The following is an 18,424-nucleotide window of genomic DNA, read 5'->3' on the forward strand; positions in this document are numbered from 1 at the left end:
AACAAACCAAAACGGAGCGCAAACGTCGGTTTCTGTACCTCACACAGAACATCAGCTACTGAACATGAACGGAATGGAGCAGCAGTAGCATCAATCGCAATATGAAGAACCGAGCCCAATGGGCCTGAAGTCAACTGGTTGCGAAGCACAGCAGCGAGTCACTGTGGCTTGCACGACAAGTCAGTGGTTAAGGGTCGTGCGTCGTTTCTCGTTTCCCGCACTGCAGTCGCGAGCTCTTGCATAGCGGCTGACACCTACTTTACTGATATTGTCAGCTTCCATCTATCGGCAGAAGTAATAGTGTAGCCTTCATTTTCCTCTTGTATTTTCAAAAGAAACAACACTAGATCACATGGCTACCGCTCGTCGCTCTTGTCATCGCTGGTAAGCACTGATGAAAAACACTCTTCAGCAAGCTAATTTCGTGACAAACACTTTCACCAAGCTGTTCACTGCAGGTTCGTAGCCTTTACTGCTTTCAGTCAGATTTTTCCGGCAACTAGCAACATCCGCAGAGGACCTCGATTTTAAACTACGCGTAAAAAGCAGCAACTAGACGGGAAAATCAGCTGTTTCTTTGCAGGCCGGCATGTTCACGCCTCGCTGTCGTCAGCTGACCCTCGCGGCGAAAATCGTTACCTAGGCGCACATTTAATTGTAATACTGAAAATGCTTCTATTTTTAGTTGCCGTATTATAGCTTCGAACAACGTTTCTTAGGTAAATAGAACATTTATACTTTTATTCGCTGCGTTTTCACGAAAAATGTTTGCACACGGCCCCTTTATCGTGCAAATAAAAGTTTCCGGGGTAGGGCTTTGCTATTAAGCACCCTAGCCTGCTTGTAATTGGCTAAAGCCGTGATGTCGTCACACTTCACATGTCTGAGCCTCGTCATTTTGACGTCACGCTCTCAAACTTGAGAGCGATTTTGAGAGCGGTGCGTAGTACGGCCCCAGGTTGTGCTAGTAGCAGTTTGCAACGTTATCCAAGGTAGATCTACATCTACGTTATCTACATTGTTCTGAGCAGCCTTTATATAGAGCGTTGAGGAGTGTGACGAGCATTCTTTGTTCGACGATCGACGAGTACGTTTGTTGCTATTGCCGCCGCCGAGCTGCTTAGTTCTTTTGCGGGCGCAAGTCAGCCCAATAAAAAGTTAATTTCAGTACCTTCAAGACTGTGTCTTCTTTTGGTGTCAACGGCCTTGTCACCACTACCTGACAGTATCGTGACAGGAGGAACTATACTCAAAGGTTAAAGTAACATCGCAGTCATGGTGATCTGCCGATACATACATTGACAGCATGTCCGTGAGTGTTCGATTGAGGCGCTCGGTGGGGCCGTTCGTTTGTGGATGGTAAACGGTGGTGAAGTAGTGCGTCATTGACCAGTATCGGAGAATTTCTTCCACTACTCGGGCAAGAAAGCAACGGCCACGGTCAGTAATCAGCTGACTTCTAGCACGGCGGAGCAGGATAACGTCGTGGAGGAGAAACGCAGCCACGTCAGTTGCGCAGCTGGTGAGTATCGCTAATGTGACGGCGTAGCACGTAGTATAGTCAGTAGCCACTGCAATCCATTTATTCCGCGAAAACAGAACGAGGGAAAGGCCGGAGGAGATCATGGCCAACTCAGGAAAATAGGTCTATTGGGATGTAGATCGGCAGTAGGGATTCAGCAGGCACAACCGAGGGCTTCTTCCGTCGCTGACACTTGTCACAAGAAGCTACGTAAAGACGAACAGAGCGGTAGAGGCCTAGCCAAAAGAAGCGCCGGCGGACGCTGTCGTACGTAAGAGGTACGCCAAGATGACCCGCCATGGGCGTGTCGTGAAGCTGCTGAAGAACAGTAGCACGCAGGCGGCCGGGTGCTACGGTCAGACGCTCAGCGCCATCTGATCGCATATTCCGCCGATATAAAGTGCCGTTGTGGAGCACATAAAAAGTAAGGGTTGCATCGGCGTGATCAGTGCTGAGGCGGTTGATAATGGTGCGAAGTTTGGGATCTAAACGCTGCTTTTGACAAATGTTTAAAAGGTCAGATATGGACAACACACAAGTGCCGTCGTCACACTCGTTTTCAGGCGGCAGATCTACCGCGTTACGGGACAGGCAATCGGCATAAGTGTGTAGGCGGCCCTACCTGTGGACGACAGAAAAAGCGTAATCCTGAACACGCAGCGCCCAACGCCCGAGAGGACCGGTAGGGCCCTTAAGCTTAGAAAGCCAACATAAGGCATGGTGGTCGGTGATGACGGAGAACGGGTGGCCAAACTAGTAAGGGCGAAACTTTGTAATGGCCCACGCGAAGAATAAACACTCACGTTCCGTGATCGAATAATTCTGCTCAGCCGCTGAAAGGAGGAGATTGCTATAAACAATGACGCCAGTGCGGCATGTCTGCTGTTGGGCGAGTATGGAACCGATATCCGTCGGTGCGTACCTGCGTTGGTGCTGAGGGGTTGACGTTTAGCAGAACAGGCGGATTGGTGAGGGCTGCGATGAGTGTAGAAAAGGCTAAGATTGTTCTTGGCCTCAGCAAAAGGGGACGTCGTTCTTAAGAAGAAGAGTTTCTGGACGAGCCGTCCTCGGAAAGGTGGGGACAAACCGCCAAAAATACGAGCAAATTCCAAGAAAACTACGAACGTCATTGATATAGCGTGGTGTAGGAAATGAACTTAAAGAACGAATATTCTCGGCCTCGGGTTGAATGCCGCGGGCGTTGACCAAAGTAAACGAGTACCTTGCGTGGACGTCAGTCAAATCGACACTTCTTTGAATTCCGCAGAAGGCCAGCTCTTCGCAAGACTTCACGAATGGCATCAAGGTGCTGAAGATGGCTCTCGAAGGTTGAAGAAAAGACAATAACGTCATCGAGATAACATAAGCACGCCGTCCATTTGAAACCGCGTAGAAGAGAGTCCATCATGCGCTCGATTGCAGCGTGTGCATTACACGGACCAAAAAGCATCACACTGAATTTGTATAGGCCTTAAGGAGTGACGAAGGCGGTCTTCTCTTGGTCGAATTCGTCGACCGCGATCTGCCAATAACCAGAACGTAGGTCAGTCGAAGAGAAATAACTGACACCATGCAAGGAGTCGTGGGCATCATCTATCCTGGAAGTTTGTTGAGGTGTCAGCAATCAACGGAGAACCTCCAGGTATTGTGCTTTTTTTAACAAGCATGACAAATGACGCCAGGGGGCTGGTCAAAGGCTCTATAACGTGTCTTGCCAACATCTTGTCCACTTCATTTTGTATGACGGACATTCAGAAATTGTGACTCGGTAAGGTCTTCTGTGAACTGGGCTGGCGTCTCCAGTATCGATGCGATGAGTAACGAGGGCCGTTTGTCCCAAGGGCCGGTTGCCAAAATCGAAAATGTCACTGTACGAAGTCGGCAGGCTCATAAGTGCTTGAGCACGATCAGGACACAAGTCAGGAGCAACCATTCCCGATATGCGGGCCTCCGTAGGCGGGGATGGTGCAGGTCGTGTCAATACTTCAGCAGTAGGGTCCAGTAAAAGTGAAGATACAATAAATTCAGACAATGGGGTCAATTCGGCGAGAGAAATACCCTCAGGAAGAACTTGTACAAAAAAGTTGAAGTCATGACTGGATTACAAGTATGGTTATTCGCTACGTGCACGATATTGTGAGGGAGAGCTCGCTACGCTGCACAGTCAAGCTGTTTATGGGGCAGGCGACATGAGCACATACACAGCGATTTCAAGTGGCAGGCGAGTAAATGCAGCGGAGTGAAGATGGAGCGCTGAAGTTTCATGAGCTTGTTCGTCAGGTTGCCAGGACAGAGCGGCAGGTCTAGATAAAGAAGTCCACAAGGGCAGACAATTAGAGCGGAGTGTGCAGTTAAAAACTCGAGGCCTAATATAACGTCTTGATGGCAACTTGTGAGGACTGTAAATAAATCGGGGTTGTAGCGGCCGGCAATGCTAATTTGGGCTGCAAACGTACAAGTCACAGTATGTTGCCATCCACAGCACGAACGGTGTTGAGGCATCGGTGGAGCGAGGAAGTGAGGACAGAAATCATAGTGCTCGTGTCAAAGTGTGAAGTAATTGGGGCTCCATACACAAGAATGTCATTGAGGTTACGTCTAGGTACGGTACGGGAGTCAGTACTAAGTTGGCAGTCCAGGTCAGTTATGTAGCGGCACTACAAGGCGCTGCATTCGCTAATTTTCAGACTAGGTGCTGGGTTCCGGCGTATGATGGGGAGGAGCTGCGACGAGGTACCAGTGAACGTAATCGACGACTTCGGGGAGATGGAGATCGGCTGGAGCGGCAAGCAGTTGCGACGGTTTCGGTACGATGCTCATCTGGTTGAGGAGGAAAGTGTCCAGGTTCATCATGGGCTGGGCGGGGCTTCTCTGGTTGGGCAGCAAAGCGGCGTCGAGGTTCATAATAGTAAAAGCGGTCAGCGTTGTAATAGGTGCGAGGGGTGGCGAAGGTACGTCTACGGCAATAACGCCAAGTGTGACCGGCTCGACAGCAATTCTGCAGATTGGCGCACAAAGTCTGAAGCACGCCAATCTGCAGAATTATGACCAAGGTAGCGACGTGGGGAGGCTGGGCTGGTTGTTGCAGCAGCCACTAAAGGAGCAGGGTGCGATGGTGGCGAGGGCGGCACACGATTGCAGGAGAGGCCGACGTTCGCTAGTTCCTGGCGGACAACGGCCTGTATCATGGCCACGTTGTTCGGCAGCGGAATCAGGAGTGGTGCAGGAGTTAGGGCGTCGAGTTCTCTCCGGACGATTCCAGCCACGGTCGTGGGATTGAAGGACTGTTGCAAAGGGGCCAGTTCATCGCAGGATGATGCTACCCTGTGTTCGGAAGACGCTCAAAGCGATGTACGCGACGTCTTTGCTTAGCCTGCTCGAATTTTCGGCGGACTTCAAGCAACGAGTAGACATTAGAGCAATACGCTCAGAATAGATTGTTGAACTTATACCATTGAGGATATGCCCTAGCTTGCCACTTTCCGGTATGGAGCTGTTGGCCTTGCGACACAACACAAGCCTGTCCTGAAGACGAGATGACAGTTCCGTTTTCGCAGCCTGAGCCCACCCAATGGGTTTCTCGAAGAAATTCTGAAGCTTTTGCTTGCACATGTCCCAGGTAACGAGCTCTTGTTTGTGATTTTGGAGCCATGTTAAAGCTGTTCTCGCCAAATGGAAGATGATGTTAGCAAGCATGATGGGTGCGTCCCAGTGATTGTTTCTGCTGCAACGCAGCAAACTCATCTAGCCAATTGTCAACGCCTGGATAGTCGTCGCCATTGAAGGTAGAGGGTGATGAATTTTTACGAGTACTATGCGCTGAGGCGATGTTCCCACGGTGGTAGAGGCTGCCTCAGAGGTCCTTGTGGCTGTTTTTGACATCGTTGTGATGCCAGGTAGATGGCAGCCGCTGCGCAAATCTAGCTTTTGGAAGCTTAAATGGGCTAATCGGTGCGCACGGTTATCTTGATTCACCTCCATCACGATGATACGTGGTAGAAAGTTAGCTCAGAAAAGCACAACAGCTGATGACAGATGTAGGTGTTCTGGAAAATACCAACCGTTGCTTCAGCTTCGTTGTCTCTCTCTTTCTCTGCTGTCCTACGTCATCCGTTTCAGTGGTAGATACGTTATATTATGCTAGGTCAGCAAACCTTAAAACAAAACGCCGGAAAGAGAAGGAAAGCCCCAAAATGCTTCTGAGGTGTGTTAACAATTTCGGCGGATTAAAATAAGTGACAACTTCAATCGTTTTCGGATCCGGCCTGACTCCATTCTTGTCTACGAGATGTGCATGTACCACTGCCTGGCGTTCTCTAAAATGATATTTCTTAGAATTAAGTACCAAACTAGCTTTCTCGATACGCTCCAAGACAATTTTTATCAATGTTGTGTTCACGAAAAGTAGTTTCAAATATTACAACATCGTCCAAATAACGCATACACATATGGCACTTCAGTCCCCGCAAAAGTGTATCCATGATTCTTTCGAGGATTGCTGGAGCGTTACATAACGCAAATGGCATCACTATAAATTCCTACACTCCGTCTGGAGTGATGAATGCTGTCTTTTCTTTATCTTTGAAGTGCATGGAAATCCGCCAATAGCCTGATTGCATGTTAACTGAGGAAAAATAGGAGGCGAATGTAAGCGTCTTCATTACGTGGCAGAAGATACACGAGCTTGGTAACAGTATTCAGCCGTCAATAATCGACACAAAATCGCCATGTACCATCTTTCTTTTTGACTAGTATCGCAGGGGCAGCCGGGACTAGACGATTCCTTAATTATGCCCTTACGCAGAATATTACAAACTTGAACTTCGATAGTCTCGTGTTCTCATGTGTATGCACGATAAGGCTTCTGATGGATTGGATGAGCAATCCTAATATATATTCACCCCTGAGTATGGGAAATGGTAATCCATGGTGGCGAGTCCCGAGAGAAATAGAAAGCCGCTGCATATTTTGACAGAACGTCTTCTAAACTGTGATGGTCACTTACTCTCAGGGATTTGTTGACCATGACAAGAAATTTGGCTTATCTACTTCTGGGCATGTGGTAGGCTGGGACTTTTCCGTGCTGAGCACTGTCACTGATTCAGAAGTCTGTGTCAAATTTCGCAAGTTTTAGACCACGTGGTAATACAACGGGTTCATTAGAGCAGTCAGTCGTCCGCAAAGAATAATAGCCATTCCTGACTGAAATGATGCAACAGGGAATCAGAACACTTTTCTTTGCGCTGTTGAGGCTGTGTGGTTCAACTGCAGCTTTGAACGCACCACTGGCACAACTTCAATTAATCACTAGTATAACCTATGCTGACTTTGCAGAAAGGACTATGCCGTCCGACATCGAAAGCATGCTAGGATTGGTCGACGAATTTCACGCAAAGCAAATTCAATGCAAGTAATCAGAGAAATATCTTCGTTGCGAAAGCCGACAGTAGCCCCCCATTATTCAAGAAATGGAGACCAAGATTGGCGTTATGCTTTGGTTCCCAAGATTGGCGTTATGTGCAGTAGAGCATCGGATGTCCCAGGCAGATGTAACACAGGCAGCATTGCAGGCAGAAGATGAACTATTGTCTGCAGGGGAGGTGTGTAAGTGCGCGGTTGTATCTCCCTCACAGCGGACTGAACGAACGCCGGTTGGAAAGACTTCTTCATGTGTGTGTGTGTGTGTGTGTGTGTGTGTGTGTGCGCGTGCAAACGAAGCGGCCGTGGCTACCGCCTCCCTCTCAACTGTCCGAAATTGGAAGGAGGTCCTGCGGGCTGGCGCATCACGGACGGCCACTGATGTCGGCCGTAAAAAAGCATCGCTCCTGAGAGGACACCCAATCCTCCCTTAAATATCCCCAGCCGAAAAGACGGAGGAAGAAGAGGACCCGGAGAAGGATGGAGAATCTTCGATGAGTCTGAGCGACGAAGCAAGAGATATTGGTTTCGGGTGTCGTGACTACTGGCCGCACCCTGCCAGAGGAAGAGTAGTGTTGAAGTCTGTATATAGCTGCAAATAAATTTTGGATTCTATAGTTAGAGTGAATTCTGGTCTAGGTTATTCCGAAGAGTGAGTAAAATTAAAGAAAAGAAGAAATAGAAAGGAAACGTCTTTTCTAACTAGGTGCCACTGTAGACGGGATGACGTGGCCTCTAATATCTTGATGGCTGCGAAGCTCTTCCCGGAAGATCTGTCGAATTGTACCTGCCATGCTCGTCGCTTCAGGCACATCCATACTGATGACTATAGTGATATTCGGCAACCAACCAAACTTCGAGATAAAGCGTCGCTTCAAACCTTCAACTGTGGAACAGTGACAGTGTCGTGTTTCATCAGCGGTAGTATCGCATGGCCTGCCTCATATACAACAACAAGGAAAAGACCTCGTTTTCAAGAGCCTGGAGGCAACGAATTTGCCACACACGCCAACGGAAACCCACCCGCCATACTGGGGGCTGCCCAATGCGTGGATCGACCCAGACATTACCATGTCAGAGGTTCGGGTAGCGCTGCACAAGCTCAACACCCGCTCAGCAGCCGCCCCGATCTTATTACCAACAAGATGCTACACAACCTCGATTATGAATCAATCGAGGCCCTAACCCACTACTACAACGAATGCTGGTGTTCGGGCAAGCTCATCCTACAGTGGAAAACGGCAAGAACAATCCTAATCCCGAAGCCGGGCAAGCTATCGGACATCGAAAACATGCGTCCTATCTTGCTCACGTCCTGCGTGGGCAAGGTACTGGAGCCCGAGGTTGCCAACCCGTGGCAGGAGTACCTAGAAAAGGAAGCCCTATATCCGGGTACGATTATCTGCTTCCGGCGCAGACGCAACACACAAGACGCCATGCTAAACTCAAACAAGAAATAATCAACAACAAGACACTAGACAGCAAAATAATTCTGGGACTTGATTTGCAAAGCGCATTCGACAAAGCCACTCAGCCATTTTAGCACAAATGTCGAGACTCAACATGGGAGTAGCAAGCTACAATTACATCCAAGACTTCTTGACCAACGCGCGGTGGAACTGAAGGCCGGAGACTTTAAGCTCAACATACACAATCTCGGCCGCACGGGTACCCCGCAAGGTTCGGTCGTCTCGCCGTTACTCTTCAACCTCATCATGATCGAGGCAGTGAGGGCCGTAAAAGGGAGCGGCGTCCGGCATACAATCTACGCCGACGACATTACCCTGCGGGCGGCAGGCGGAACCGACGCCAGCATTGAGCAGAAGCACCAAGAGGCTCGTATTACCATCGAGCAACACCTTGCCGGCACAAGCCTAGTGTTCTTGCCCTCCAAATCTGAGTTGTTCGGTCTCATCATTACGACCGGGACAGAAACGCGCTCCCCTTCGGGAGAGCGATCACATAAAGATCGTGACTGCATCGGGGCAGCGCATTACCAAAGTTCCCAAGATTAGGGCCCTGGGGCGGCTACTAAACAAGAACGGCCGCAATGACGAGACCATCAACAAGCTTACCACCAAGGCAATGGACGCTATTCGGCTCATGCACCTGGTCTCGACACGACGGGCAGGTATGCGTGAAGACAGCCTTCTTCGCCTCGTCCACTCATTCATGATCAGTCACATCGCCTACGTTGCGGCCTACATCAACTGGCAGGTCACTGACAGGACAAAGATAAACACGCTGATTACACGGGTTTACAAGGCTGCGCTGGGATTAATGGGATTTATGAGTACCAATTGGCTCCTGCAGCTCAGCGTCAACAACGCCATAGACGAAATAGCCGAGGCGCAGCTCACTGCGCAAATAGAGCGCCTCTTGTTATGACCGTGCATGGCCCGCACTTGCGCGCACTATTGTTCGTCTGTGGGCATGGATATGTGCTGTTGGTGCAAGGGCTCTAAGTGAGCCTGTTTCCATGAATCCTTTTGTGTGAGCCTGTTTTGCTTTATCGAGACCCTGCAAATGCCAAATTAATTGGCCCTGTCAAGGGAACGTCAAGAAAAATGCAAAGAAACGTCGCCCTGTGAGAAATAGCCGAATGTGCTTTTGTTCAATTGTTCACCCTTCCCGTCGAGAAGCGCTATTGTCAAGTGAGGAATGCCTATTGTGCAAAGGAGACGACACAGTGACACCTCCGCTGACGTACAGGACAAGAAAGGAGCATGACGAATGCGGCCATTAGAGGAATTCCCGGGAATGCAGGAAAGATTTGCAATTGTCGGAAAGGGACAATGCTGGGAGCAGTATGTGGCGCGCACGTGCACTTGGGTTCCTGAGAAGGAAATCCACTTGCCGGAACCACCATATCGGATCTTTGCTGAAGAATAGAAATCTATCTCCTCGCCGTTCCCAAGCTCTACCCGCCAACAAGTGACCACGCCCAACGAAACAATACCGGACCAGTCAGTGCATCAGACCATCAGTGCAGTGATGTGTTCGATTGGATGCCGATATCTGAGGGGCGTGTCCTGAAACTGGTTGGTCAGCATTTTCAGAGAGGGGCTGAACATAGGGTGTTTTAAGGACGTTGCAGAGCACGAAATGAGGCTCTGAGCCCTGGGTAAACGGCTCATCCAGACGCTTCTCGCTATGAACTCTTAACGCTTGCCATTTTGCTGATATACCCTTCTTTTTCATGTAAATAAGTTTTCTCAGAGTGCCATTAAACCTGCTTGTATATATTTTACCAACTTCGAAGATTCAATCCTTCATCAACCCCGAGTCTGCACGCTACCAAGTGAAGGCGGGGTCGACTTAGCCCCAGCGTCACGACAACTGGTGACCAGCGTTGGGATCTGAATCTACAAGCCACAACATCTGGTGATTGGAGGTGGCATCTGAAGCTACAAGCCACGACATCTGGTGATCGGAGGTGGCATCTCAAGCAACAAGCAGGAGCAACAATCGGCCAACAAGAGAGCAGCTCGGAATATCGATCGCATGTGTGGGTGAGTGCTAGGCTTTTCTTCTGATGTGGACCAGGGTCTAGAACAGGGTTAGATTTTAGAACTGGTAAAAAGTGTTGACACGCCTTTAGGTTTGGTAGTTTGCACTGTTGTTTTGGAAGTAGCCGAAACTCGGAGCGATCATGGACCTACAAAAGCTGCAGAAACAGGAACTGTTGCTATTGTGTGAGGAATTGGGAATTGATACAAGTGGTTTCCCCTTCATGGATCAGTGCCTTGTCGTGGCGGAGGGACTTGCGAAACTCGATGAAGTCGTGAGCTCTGCTGTGTAGGGCCACCCAAGATAGACAGGTCACGGCAGAGAGTTCTGACAAAATGTGATTCACTGGAGAAGGTAATGGCAACCCACTCCAGTATTTCTTGCCAAGAAAACCCTATGGCCAGTCACAATACCATTAATGATATGGCGCCGGAAGATGAGCCCCCCAGATTGGAAGGCGTCCCACATGTTACTGGGGATGAACAAAGGGCGATTCCTAGTAGCTCCAGGACGAATGAAGCGGCTGGGCAAAAGCCAAAAGGACGCTCAGTTGTGGATGTGTCGGGAAGCGACCGGAAAGTCCGATGTTGCAAGGAGATGTATCACATAGCAACATGGAATGAAAGATCTATGACGCAAGGTAAACTGGATATCGTCAAGCGAGAAATGGACACATTGAACATTGATATCTTGGGTATCAGCGAGCTCAAGTGGACCGGAATGGGAGAATTTAACTCCGGCGACCATTATGTCTTTTATTGTGGGCACGAATCCAAGAGAAGGAATGGGTCGCTCTCATAGTAAACAGAAGAATGGGCAAAGCAGTGCTAGGGTACAACCCCAAAAACGACCGAATGATTTCACTTCGGATCCAAGGTCACCCTTTCAACATAACAGTTATCCAAGTCTATGCACCGACCACTACTGCTGAAGAAGCTGACGTTGAGAGATTTTATGCGGACCTACAATGCTTTTTAGACCGCACCCCATCATCAGACATCGTTTTTCTCATAGGAGACTGGAATGCTAAGGTAGGGAGTGAAGAAATATCCGGAATTACAGGCAAGTTCGGTCTTGGTGAGCCAAATGAAGCTGGGCAGAGGTTAGTAGAGTTTTGTCAAGAAAACAACCTGACCATAGCGAATACTCATTTTCAACAGCACAAGAGGCGCCTGTACACATGGACTTCACCGGACGGTCTGTACAGGAATCAGATCGATTATATTATTTGCCGGCAGAGATGGGGAAGCGCTATACAAGCAGTAAAAACAAGGCCTGGGGCCGATTGTGGCACCGATCATCAGCTTCTTGTTGCCAAGATTAAACTTCGATTGAGGAAAACGCAGAAAAATAGAAGGCCTTTCAGGTATAATCTGGATCAAGTTCCATTAGAATATGCTGTGGAAGTGAGGAATCGATTTCAAGAATTAGATCTAGAAGACAAAGAGCCCGAAGAGATGTGGACTGATGTTCGCGATATAATACAAGAAGTTGCTACTAAGGTAGTTCCAAAGCAAAAGAAGTGCAAAAAAGCAATCTGGTTATCTGAAGAGGCTTTGCAAATAGCTGAGGAAAGGAGGATGGCAAAAGCTATGGGGGAAAGAGAAAGATACAAGGTTCTCAATGCGGATTTTCAGAAAATAGCAAGGAGAGATAAGAATGCCTTCCTGAACATACAGTGCCAAGCAGTTGAGGACAACAGCCAATTAAGGAACACAAGAGCTCTGTATAAGACAATCAAAGATATCAAAGGAAGCTTCTGTGCTAAGCTGGGCGTGATAAAGGACAAACAAGGCAAGGACCTCACTGAAGCCGCAGAGATAAAGAAGAGGTGGCAGGAATACACAGAAGAACTGTACAAGAGGACCCGAATGTGGAAACCCAACATAAGACGGTTGTGATCACTGATCTCGAGCCGGGCATCCTGAAGAGTGAAGTTGAATGGGCCTTAGCCAGCCTTGCTAAGAACAAAGCTAGCGGAATTGATGGCATTCCAGCTGAGTTGCTTCAAAACCTCAACCATGACGCTGTTAACATTCTGCATACATTATGTCAGAAGATTTGGACAACCCTGCAGTGGCCACAGGATTGGAGAAGGTCAGTTTACATACCCATTCCAAAGAAAGGCAGTGCCAAAGATTGATCCAACTACCGCATGATCGCGCTTATTTCGTATGCTAGCAAGGTGATGTTGAAAATCCTCCAAGGTAGGCTGCAGCAGTATGTGGATCGGGAGCTTCCGGACGTGCAAGCTGGGTTTCGCAAGGGCAGAGGAACTAGAGACCAAGTTGCCAACCTTCGCTGGATCATGGAAAAAGCAAGAGAGTTCCAGAAACCCATCTACTTCTGCTTTATTGATTATGCGAAAGCGTTTGACTGCGTAAATCACAGCAGACTGTGGCAAGCTCTCCAAGAGATGGGAGTTCCAATTCACCTCATCTGTCTCCTCAGGAACCTGTATGAAGGGCAAGAGGCCACAGTCAGAACTGGGCATGATCTTACTGATTGGTTTCCGATTGAGAAAGGAGTGAGGCAAGGCTGCATACTGTCACCCTGCCTATTTAACCTATATGCAGAGTGCATCATGAGGAAAGCCGGTCTGGACGAGTCTTCAGCTGGAGTGAAGATTGCTGGAAAATGTATCAACAACCTTAGATATGCGGATGATACCACTTTAATGGCAGAAAGTGAAGCGGAACTCAAGAGACTTGTGATGCGCGTACAGGAAGAGAGTGAGAAGTTTGGGCTTAAACTGAACATTAAAAAGACAAAGATCATGGCGTCTTGCCCTATCAAGTCCTGGAGCATCAAGGGACAAGAAGTGGAAGCTGTGACAGATTTTCTTTTCTTGGGCTCCAAGATTACCTCGGAAGGAGACTGCAGCCATGAAATTAGGAGACGCCTGCTCCTGGGAAAGAGAGCAATGGTTAGCCGTGACCGCCTAGTAAAGAGCAGAGACATTAGTCTGCCAACCAAGATCCGTATAACTCGTGCTATGGTCTTTCCAGTTGTGATGTATGGATGCGAGAGTTGGACTGTGAAAAAAGCTGACCGCCGAAGAATTGACGCGTTTGAATTGTGGTGCTGGCGAAGACTCTTGAGAGTTCCTTGGACTGCCAGAAGATCGATCAAATCAGTCAATATTGTCGACCATAAACCCTGACTGCTCACTGGAGGGTCAAATTCTAAAGTTAAAGCTCAGCTACTTTGGTCATCTGATGAGAAGAGAGGAGTCGCTGGAGAAAGATTTGATGTTGGGAAAGGTTGAGGGTCGCCGGAGAAGGGGTAGGCAGCGAACGCGATGGTTAGATGGCATCCTCGAGGCACTGCAGATGAAGTTATGTGATGTTAGGAAGATAGTGAGAGACCGGAAAGCGTGGCGTGACATGGTCAGTAGGGTCACAAAGAGTCGGACGCGACTGAACGACTGAACTGACCTGACAAGTGGTTTGGCACGAAAACTCTTGATTTTAAAGGCAATCACTGATTTGGGAACCGATGATGAGGAGCTCAGTGAAGCATGGAACCTCATTGGACAAAAAAAGGAGGAGCAATTCAGACAGCAGAAAGAGCGGGAAAAAGAGGAAAAGAGGCATGAGCGTGAACTTGAGAGGGAAAAAGAGGAAAAGAGGCGTCAAAGTGAGCTTGATGAGACGCGGAATGAGGACCTTCTTGAGAGTAACCTCATGCCGCCAATGCCTAGTAATCTCAGGAGACTTTTAAGTGGAACCCGAGAGGACTTAGCTATGGAGCAAGCCAATGATCCGAAAATACAGGAGATAAGGGAGCGCCACCGCGCCACTAAGCCAGCAAAGAATATTTCTTTCGAGATGAGAAAGAGAGTGCTGTATCGCTTATTCAAGGATAAGCGCGGAGTAGAGCGGGACCAATTAGTCGTTCCCCAAAAGTACCGCGAAGACTTACTGCGACTTTCCCATGGCAGCTCGTGGTCATGTCACTTGGAATAAGGAAAACAAAGCAGAGGCTGTTGCAAGAATACTATTGGCCTGGATGTTTTAAGGACACGGTTAGTAATAGATGTAGTTGGGCCACTTCCTGTGACCGTTATATCCTCACTATGTCATGCCCAGCCACAAAGTTTCCAGAAGGAGTTCCGCTCCGCGAGGTGACGACCGAGAGTGTAGTGGATTCGCTGCTGTCAGTGTTTGCACGAGTTCGATTCCCTTCCGAGGTCCAAAGTGATCAGGGTAGCGTTTTCACAAGTGTCCTCACCACCTCATTTCTCGAGCGATGCGGCATTAAGGTAGTGCATAGCTCGATCCACCATCCGCAGAGCAACAGCGTAGAAAGATGGCATTCTGTTCTCAAACGAGTCCTGAGGGGACTGTGCTATGAAAACAAGCGCGAATGGGATACCTGCCTGCCTGCAGCACGTTTCGCTTTGTGGTCAGTGCTGCACGAATCCACTAGATTTAGCCCAGCCGAGTTGGTGTACGGAAGGTCACTGCGCTCACCTTTGCGAATGGTGCGCGAAGCCTGGGAGGGGCGCGGAGAAGACCCAACAGTAGTAGAATTCATTCTGAACCTTTTCAATCGCTTTCATAACACTAAGGAACTCGCTGAGGCCAGCATAAAGTCAGCCCAGGCTCGTTCCAAAGTGTACTATGATAAGTTAGCCCGTCAAAGGACGTTTCGTATCGGGGACCAGGTGATGTTGCTGAGAGATTCAAGGCAGAATAAGCTTGAAGTACCGTGGGAAGGACCTGCTGAAGTCGTTGCAAAGCTTTCTAACACTAACTACGCAGTTAAAATCTCTGGTAGGCGTAAAGAAGTGCGCATTTATCATTGCAATCTTATGAAGCCTTATGTGCAGAGGGAAGCCGTGGTAAATCTAACGTTAAACGTTCCCGAAGAGGTGGGGGACAACTTGATTTGCCTCAGCGGAAAAGAAAGCAACGCTCAGGAGCTTCTCAAAAAGACGGAGCAGAGAGGAGAACTAAAGAAATCCCAGCTGTCCGATCTGGGCGAGATAATAACAGAGTTTGAGGCCTGCTTCGTGGACAGGCCAGGCAGGACTGATTTGACTGAGGACGATATTGAGCTGACTTCAGACGTGCCAGTGCGATCAAGGTGCTACCGATTTTCTCCAAGGCAAAGAGAAATTCTGGATAGGGATGTAACTCGCATGCTGGAATTGGGAGTAATAAAACCCTCAGAAAGCGATTATGCTTCGCCTATGATCTTAGTAGAAGCTCCAGGTAAAGACCCTAGGCCTGTGGTAGACTACCGAAAGCTAAATTCTCTCACCGGGGATCAAGTGTATCCTATTCCGAATATCGAGGAGAGAGTAGAACAGGTCGGTAGAGCGGCATATGTGACTACGCTGGACCTTACTCGAGGATACTGGAAAGTGCCGCTCACTGAACGCGCCAGCAGATACGCGGCTTTCGTCACTCCGACGGGCAGCTACCAGCCAACAATGATGAGTTTCGGGCTCAGAAATGCTCCATTTTGTTTTTCCCGACTCATGGATAGGGTTTTAAAGGGGTGTGAAACATTCGCGGTGCCTTATTTAGATGACATTGCGGTTTTTTCCGACTCATGGGCGGACCATATGGTACATCTAAGAGCTGTACTGAGCCTTTTGCGTCAAGCTGGGCTAACCGTAAAGGCCGAGAAATGTTGCCTGGCAAGGGCGACCGTGGACTACTTGGGTCACAATGTAGGTCAAGGTTTCAGGTAACCCAGCGAGATTAAGATTTCTGCGGTAGCAGACTACCCGCGGCCGAGCACGAAGACGGAAATTAGGGCATTACTGGGGCTGACGGGATACTACAATCAGTACGTCCCTAACTATTCAGCTTTGGCTAGCCCTCTGACCGACGCTCTCCGCAAGACAGAACCGACAAATGTAGTCTATGACGAACAAAAGGAAGGCTCCTTCGTAAACCTGAAGGCTGTGCTGATTAGCCGTCCGGTATTGCGAGCTCCAGACTATGACCGAGAATTCATGGTCCAGTGTGATGCAAGTGATCGAGGGCTAGGTGCTGTTCTCTGCCAGAGAGATGACGACGGTAATGAGCACCCCGTGCTATACCTGAGCAGAAAACTGAGTTCTAGAGAGGGCTTATTGCGCGTCAGAGAAAGAGTGCGCTTGCATTGTATGGGCCATTCAAAAATTGCAGTGCTATCTTGGAGGGGCCAAATTCACCGTAGAGACGGACCATTGTCCCCTGGCTTGGCTGCAAACTGCGACATCGAAGAACAGTCGCCTTCTGAGGTGGAGCTTGATTTTACAGCAGTACAATTTTGAAATAACCTACAAAAAGGGGAAGTTAAATGGGAATGCGGACGCGCTTAGCCGCTGTTTCTAAGCGGTCCGAGGTGCTCCTCACCATGTATCCAAATTGATACTCAGGTTCTTTTTTTTCTCTCGTGTGCTTGTATATGTGTAACTATGTGAAGCAGCACGTTTGGTTTTCTAGGCATAAGTGGGTCCTGGACGTCTTGAGTGCGGGCTTTTCTCGGACAACGATGGCAGTTTTCTTTTCACCTGGTCTCTTCAGACGGGAGCCGAGTGCTGGCTTAGACATGTGGCTGAGTTTCAGAGACAGCTCAAGCAATTTGGCCTACGACAATCAAGACAACGCGACAAGCAACAGCGAGCTTCAAGCGTTCATGTGCAGGCCATTAAGTCGTCTCTTCAGGCAGCAGCTGCGACTGCTGCCCTCCGTGACTCTTCTGGCGGGGGAGGAGGCTGTTATGATCGTGCATGGTCCGCACTTGCGCGCACTATTGTTCGTCTGTGGGCATGAATATGTGCTGTGGATATGTGCTGTTGGTGCAAGGGCTCTAAGTGAGCCTGTTTCCATGAATCCTTTTGTGTGGGGCTGTTTTGCTTTGTCGAGACCCTGCAAATGCCAAAATGGCCCTGTCAAGAAAACGTGAAGAAAAATACAAAGAAACGTCGCCCTGTGAGAAATAGCCGGATGTGCTTTTGTTCAATTGTTCACCCTTCCCGTCGAGACCTCTACACCGAATAGATCCCACTTGCGTCTTCCGAATTCCTCACAATTTGAACAGGTGGCATCGAAACTGTCTACACCGAATCCGCTTGAATGTGTCATACACAAACTACTTCCTACATAAAATAGGCATAGCGAGCAGTCCTCTCTGCTCTACATGTGATGCGTGTGAAAATTTTGAACATTTGGTAACCTCCTGTCAACGGTTTACTGCACATCGCAGGATACCGCGCAATAATTTAGGCTTACCTAAAGACACAACCTTGCGCCTTGAACATGTCCTGGGTCCTTGGTGCGACGGATCGTCTTCTGCGCGAGCTACCAAGGCCTTACTAACTTTTCTGAAGGACGCAGGGTTGATTAATACCCTTTAAAACTCATCTGTGTGTGATTATGTGCGTGTGAAAAGTAACTTTTCTTAAGGACACAGGGTTGATCAATACCCTTTAAAACTCATCTGTGTGTGATTATGTGCGTGTGAAAGTGTGCGACACCGATTCTCTTTTTTTTCTCATTTATTTCCCCTTCCCCACCCACACTCTGTCACCCTCATCCCTCAACCCTCATCAGGAGTAGCATGCTAGGCTTACCACCAGGCAGACATCTCCTGTTGCCATTAAAATATCTCTCTCTCTCTTCCCATCGAGAAGCGCGATTGTCAAATAAGGAATGCCTACTGTGCAAAGGAGACGACAGAGTGACACGTCCGCTGACGTACAGGACAAGAAAGGAGCATAACGAATACGGCCATTAGAGGGATTGCCGGGAATCCAGGAAAGATTTGCAATTGTCGGAAAGGGACAATGCTGGGAGCAGTATGTGGCGCGCACGTGCACTTGGGTTTCTGAGAAGGAAATCCACTTGCCGGAACCACCATATCGGATCTTTGTTGAAGAATAGAAATGTACCTCCTCGCCGTTCCTAAGTTCTACCCGCCAACAAGTGACCACGCCCAACGAAACAATACCGGACAAGTCAGTGCATCAGA

General features: G+C 48.8%; 1 protein-coding gene across 1 annotated transcript; it reads left to right on the forward strand.

Moving 5' to 3' along the window:
- The first annotated feature begins 8,085 nt into the window (after nucleotides 1-8,085).
- Nucleotides 8,086-8,955, forward strand: LOC146209581 (uncharacterized). The gene is made up of 2 exons (XM_084580541.1): nucleotides 8,086-8,332; nucleotides 8,453-8,955. Exons 1-2 carry the CDS (start codon nucleotides 8,086-8,088, stop codon nucleotides 8,953-8,955), a joined length of 750 nt encoding a protein of 249 aa, XP_084436667.1.
- Nucleotides 8,956-18,424: the final 9,469 nt, after the last annotated feature.

Source organism: Amblyomma maculatum, chromosome 1 (genome assembly GCF_055883805.1).
Source record: "Amblyomma maculatum isolate TAMU_Amacu chromosome 1, ASM5588380v1, whole genome shotgun sequence".
Lineage (NCBI taxonomy): Eukaryota > Metazoa > Arthropoda > Arachnida > Ixodida > Ixodidae > Amblyomma > Amblyomma maculatum.

Coding starts and splice junctions, on each gene's coding strand:
- LOC146209581 (XM_084580541.1), top strand. CDS start 8,086: ATGCTACACAACCTCGATTATGAATCAATCGAGGCCCTAACCCACTAC. Junction 8,333..8,452: donor AAAGGAAGCCCTATATCCGG/GTACGATTATCT, acceptor TGATTTGCAAAG/CGCATTCGACAAAGCCACTC.